This window comes from Micropterus salmoides, unplaced genomic scaffold (genome assembly GCF_014851395.1).
Source record: "Micropterus salmoides isolate LMB-PRFRI ecotype aquatic unplaced genomic scaffold, ASM1485139v1 Ms_hic_scaffold_8, whole genome shotgun sequence".
Taxonomy (NCBI): Eukaryota; Metazoa; Chordata; class Actinopteri; order Centrarchiformes; family Centrarchidae; genus Micropterus; species Micropterus salmoides.
This window is the reverse complement of record NW_024044570.1, coordinates 14,990,762-14,997,045: the sequence shown is the minus strand read 5'-3', so window position 1 is coordinate 14,997,045 and position 6,284 is coordinate 14,990,762. Positions and strand designations below refer to the sequence as shown.

The window sequence follows — 6,284 nt, the reverse complement described above, 5'->3', positions numbered from 1 at the left end:
CAACATTGTGTCCCTGAGCAAGACACTTAATGCAATCAAAGCAATTGTAAGTCGCTTTGGATAAAAGCGTCAGCTAAAAATGAATAAATGTAAATTCTGACACCACATGAAGGCACCAGTCACCGCTCACCCCTCCCTTTCCAAGTGCGCAGGAGAGCCTATGGTGGCCGACTCGCTCTGTTGGCTCTTGTGCTAAATAATATATGTGGTCCTCCATTTGTCCAAATTTCTCTACTTTTCTTACTTTTAATAAACTAGTCGACTAGTACTACTACTAACGTTACTTGTTCTTCTTCTTCTTGTACATATTCAGCGTAGTGAGGAAACTTGCTTTATAGAGTAGTTTGTCCATTTGGGCTAATGTAGAAACATGGTGGCGCAACATGGTGGCTTCCATGTAAGGGGACACACGGTGTAAAGTAATAAAAACATAACAGCTCATTATGTAAGGTCACCACTGAAAATATAGTTATGGATATTATATTGCATTTCTGTCAATAGATCCTCCTAAATATTACACTGAACCTTGAAATAAAGGATCCATTGCTAATGTTATATGTAACACCTGTACTTTCCCCGCAATAACAAGTTAAATTGTCGACTGTGAAAAAGACACACAGGGCCCAGCAGATCAATATTGCCCTGGGGGGCCTATAGCATGTTAATCCAGCCCTGCCCACATTGTTGTTCACACTACTGAAAGGTGTCTTTGTTTAGAAAATATGCATCCACAGCCATGCAAAAGGCAACAATAACACTGCCAGTATAAAACAATGTTCATCTAAAACCACAAAAAAGACAATAATAACACAGCCACAATGAGTTTTAAGAGAATTCATCCAGCAATATCCTTCCATACTCCCACATAGAAAAAAAACTATTTAGATGTGTCTATCAGTTAACGTATTTAACATGCCAAATGAATTGACTGTACCTGCCTGCCCTACCCCCTGAGCTCCTGCCCTCCTCTCAGCCATCCGCCGTTGCCAAGGTTTCCGTGTACGCGCTGCCAGCGAGAGCGGAGCCGCGCGACTGTCATACAGTATTGCCAGACATGGCGGCGGATCTACAACCCGAGTGGGTTTCTTGTCTCCCTTCTTCCTGGAGTTATGGGGTTACTCGGGATGGACGCGTCTTCTTCATTAAGTAACTATCCCTTCAAAAACAAAAGCTCAAGTCACGTCTGCCCATTTCGGATTCGAACAAAGTCACCGTGTTATAATGAATGCATTTCCCTCTCTCAACAGCGAGGAAGCGAAGAGTACAACCTGGCTGCATCCAGTAAGTGGCGAGGCGGTAATAACCGGGCACAGAAAAACTCCAGGTAAGGTGTCACTTAACGGCGGTCAAGTTTCTCTGTTATGTTTAACGTCTCTAATGTTCGCCGTCATGTGTTGCTGTTTGCCCGTATCCCCAAACCCGATACTTCCCACACTGAGAGAGAGAGGCTGTGACATGCATGCTGTGTTTCTTAACGCGTGAGTGTGCTTTTGTCGCTCGTGCTGAGTGAAAAGTGAGCTCTCTCATGCCCACCTCTGCCCTGCTCGTGCCACTTTCCTCGTGAGGCACAGCCTCTTTTTGAGGTTGGTCAGCCAGTTAAGCTGACGGAGGGATGTTAGCTTAGCCTACTGTTTCATGTGAACTTGTAAAGCAACGACTTTTACTAACAACCACCAGCATGTCAATTAATTTTGGAAGCATTTTATTGTTGTTAAATAAACTAACGGCTTGTTGCCCAAATAGCTTTATAGAGACAGAGTCCACTAAACAGAGATCTACAGTTTGACACATAGATCCACAGCGGCTGTAGACTCAGGAGCTAGTAAAGGTTACCTGCAAATCAACATAGTCGCTTCCTTTATCTGTGCCGACACTTAAAAACCTTTAACCAATCTTAAACGCAGTATTTTACAAGGTAAAATGACCTCCTTGCATGTTAACATGCGACTAACTCTGTAGCAGCCTTCTCAAAGAACCTGAAGTCTCTGCAGACTGCGGAGCATTTGCACTAATGTGATTGAGTGGCTGCTGCATCTCAGCAGGGCTGCAACTAACGATTATTTTCATTATTGATTTACAGATTGTTTCCTAGATTAACCAAATAATCATGGTAGTCTGTAATAGGTAAACAAAAGTAATAATGCAGAATTTTCCATAGCCCAAAGTTATTAGATCTAAAGTAATTAGTCCATTAATTCAGTTGATTGGCAGAAAATTAATTCATCTTCAAATATTTTGATAACTGATTAATCCTGGAAGTAATTTTTCAAGCAAAAATGGCAGATTTCTTAGTTTCATCTTTTCAATTGTGAGGATTTTCTGATTTTTTGCATTATGTAACAGTAAATTGTCTGTGCTGGTCAGACAAAACAGGCAAGATGTCACATTGAGTGTGATGGGTAGTTTTTTAACTGCAATTAACCAACTGACTAATAATAGTTGATAATGAACATAATAGTTAGTTGCTGCCCTAAAAGTAAAATTTGCAAGTTGCTTAATTTGTCCAACCAACTATTCAAAACCAAACATATTTCATTCCCTATAATATAAAAAAGCAGCAAATCCTATTGAGAAGCTGGATCTTGCTCATGTTTGGCATTCTTGCTTGAAAAATGACAGAAACGATAAATACATTTTTAAAACAGTTGCCAATTTTTGTTTTTAGTCGACTAATTGTTTAATCGACTAATCGATGCATCTCTGCATCTCAGTGTGTGTGAATTAACAGCATAGGCCAAGTTTATTTAATATACATGCCATCTCTTTGTTGCACCAGTTTGTATTGACATGTTTTTGTCCACCTCTCCCTCTTTCACAGACCTTCCCACTGGATGGGAAGAAGGATATACTTTCGAGGGTGCACGTTGCTTTATCAAGTGAGTTAACACCCTCCCTCCAAGAGACACACACCCATCATAACCCCAGAACCTGCATACAACATCTAAACATGCCATATGAATTCAAAGCACTTCCCCTTTGCATATCACCATGAATGCGGGATGCCTTCATTTTAAACAGGTTTATTTATTACCACTTGTATCTCTTCAAGTGAATGAAAAGCTCCTTCAAATGTCGTGCTACTCCTGAAAACATACTGTGAATTAGAAGTAAATATTGCATGGCCGTGCATTTGGAACCTTTACTCCCTATTTCTCTACTGTTGAAGCCTATTGCCTAGTTAATGATTACACAGGAACACTGTGCAAATACTAGACAGACATGGGCAAAGTGTGGTTGCGAGCTGTTTTTATTTATTCAGACTTACCCTGCTCAGAGCTGAGCCTACTTGAAGAGTTGAGTATAATGTGTTCTCTTTTTCTGAAAGTTATTAAATCGTCAAGAAACTGTTATCCCCGCTGTTTAGATGGTCTGGTCACAATTTAAAATGACCCTTGTCTTAAATGGGTGCTGGAAAGTACATGCCAACATACTGTATTAAAAACTTATTATTTAACGTCTCCTTCCATTGATTTTGTTTGAACACCTTATGTATGCTCATTTGTTTGTGCTTGTGGGCAGGAGAAAGTGTCCACTAAAACACTTTGTTTTTTTCAGTTCGTGCCCCTGTCTGTTTTAAGACCAGGATCTGCATGAATTACATTAGTGAACTACAATATGTTTCACATTTTCCTCTCTCTCCTCCGTGGTAGCGTGATGCATGCAACTAATGAAAAGACGCTGTCATTCAGTCAGCACTGATTCATAATCATCACCTCAGAATGTTTTAAATCCAAGAATATGAGTTGAAATATGTTGTTATTTTGCATGTCTTAATGCAATACTCCCCCCCCCCCACACACACACACACAAGGTATAGATGGATTTCACTGCCAAAATACAAGAATGCTTCTGTATGCTTCTGACGCTGTAATACAGAGGCTACGAATTTAGGATATTATGCCTTATTATCCGCACTGAATCCCTTCTCCGTCTTTGACTTCCTCTTGAATTTAAGAAGCTTCATGTGGCAGGTTGCCAGGCAGTCCGGCTGAAAGGCAGTAATTTTATATTCTAGTGTTTTACCTTCAGCTTCTCTGTGTAAAACAGACTTGGGGACCGCATTTAATAGTTGATCACTGTGATTCTGGCATAGTCCAATGACACTTTACAGACTAATCATGTTGTCCCTTACAAAGCATGCATTTTACATGCGTGCATTTACTTCATGCATTACATACGTTTTAGACACATTTTGAATTTTATGAAAAACTGTATTGAAGAAGTAATTTGATGATGAAAATGCCTATACATTTTCAGCTTTGTTTTAGTCCCAAGCAACCCGATTGCTGTGCCTTCTACAAATCACTTAGCTGACATTAGAGATCACTGTACTGTATGCAAAATACTAGATAAACCTGCTGTACACAGGGTTTAGCTGAGGATTAAGAGCATAGACTGTATTGATTAAGGGGATATATGTACAGTTCAGGAAATTTTTTAAAAACATATCTTTTAACATAACCACAAATTAAACTATATTATCCAATATCTTCTATTTATTATGTAATAGCTCAGCTGCTGGCACTTACATTTGAAACTAATGTAATATTTGATTAAAAACTACTCAAATCAGTGTAAGTCATTTTAATAGCATTAGGGAGCTTATTGATTATCTGACAAACTAAATAGGACAATTTACAGCATCCATTATTGCTGCTCAGCAAAGAGGGCCCATTGTTCTATTTATATGTCAGGTGAACCACATGTGAATCTTTTAGTCACCTGTAATTATAAGTCACACTCACAATAAACAAACTGCAAACTGCAAACATGTGTTCAGCTGGTTTAACTGAGCCTGTTCTAAACTGCAGCTTAGCAAGAAAAGAAAACTTAAACACAGAGAAACGGCCTCAGCAAATCTCCTTGTTTTGACCTTGATCAAAATCTGACCAGCAATGTGACCAAATCTGTACATTGCAAAAACAATCTTTAGGATTGAGCAATGTGACAGATCATTCATTTGTGGATAGGATACCCAAAAATACACACTGCAGTTCAATAGATTACCTTCCCCTCTCCCCAAATATGTTGTCTCTCAATCCTCTCTCACCTCTCTTTCCCCGCTGTCACTCATTAGTGGTGCATGTCACTAACTTCATCTATTTTTGAACACTGCATATAAGCAGCTAACTAAAAGCTAAACTGTGAGCCCCAAATTTGAAATGCAACTTGATTTCATATTGTTAGTATAAAAATTGTTAGTTAATGTAGTTCCTTTTGTTGTGGTCCTACAGAAAATACTAGTAGGCATATGGTATACAGACATACAGTAAGCTGTACTGCCTGCTTATTGGGTAGACTACACTGTTTAATTTCAATGAAAGCTGATGCAGATTTTGTTGATGAAATGTAGATAATTAGACTTCATGTGATCAAGGCTGCCACAGTCTGACTTGTTTTCACTGTTTTAGTAAGATGCCTTTTCCCAGACTGTTCACTGGGACTGACCCAAGAGGTTCCTCTTTGTTGTTTTACTTAGCAATAGTTTTTAAAATTCAAATGATGTACACTGTAAATTTGTGTTTAAGTGGGCTGATACACAAGTATGGTCAATTCAAGGCCCAAGATAAATTTGTCGGTCTTTAGGGATGAAAATTTGCTTAAGTAATTGGGCTAGATGTCAAACCATGCCTGTTAGTTTCATTGTGACTCATTGTTTTGACATAGAGACATGCTGACAGGTTTATGTGATAACTGTCTTGGACAGTACTTGAGGCATTTTGAGGCTTTGTGTGAGGCTGCCAATAAAAGCCTCTGAAAACTGCCCAAAACCATTAGCCTGATGACAGCTAGATAAGTCTGTGCCTTAAGTTTTACAGTAGGTAATCATTACTTTGTCATCAATTTAGTATTGGCATGTATAAGCATCAACAGAGCATCAACTACAGATCTACAACTGACAATACATACTAGTAAGAGCAGCAATAAATACTAGTAAGAGCTCACAGTACATATCACGTCAATGGGGTAGAAACCTAGGGAAGGAAGTAAGAGTTAACAAAAAGTACAATCAAAACAAAAAGTGCAATCAATATAAGATCATTGTAGGGGATAGAAGAAGAAGAGCACAGGAAGTGCATGTTAGAGGTTAGGAGTTAGAGGTGTTATAAGAGGAAGTGTTCTCGGAAGAGATGAGTTTTCAAGAGCTTCTTGAAGTTAGAGAGGGATGCCCCTGCTCTGATGGCGTGTGGTAGCTCGTTCCACCATCGTGGTGTCACAGATGAGAATAGCCGGGACTGGGATTGCTTTGTGTGAAGGGATGGCAGAGCCAGGCGGCGTTCGTT

The 6,284-nt window shown here is 39.3% G+C and overlaps 1 protein-coding gene across 1 annotated transcript in view; it reads left to right on the top strand.

The window, feature by feature from the left end:
• Positions 1-955: 955 nt before the first annotated feature.
• Positions 956-6,284, top strand: part of LOC119893227 (pleckstrin homology domain-containing family A member 5-like) — a 128,212-nt gene continuing 122,883 nt past the window's right edge. The window contains 3 exon segments of the mRNA XM_038705227.1: positions 956-1,146; positions 1,248-1,324; positions 2,819-2,876. Of these exon segments, the coding sequence (XP_038561155.1) occupies positions 1,055-1,146; positions 1,248-1,324; positions 2,819-2,876 (227 nt within the window). The 5' untranslated portion in view covers positions 956-1,054.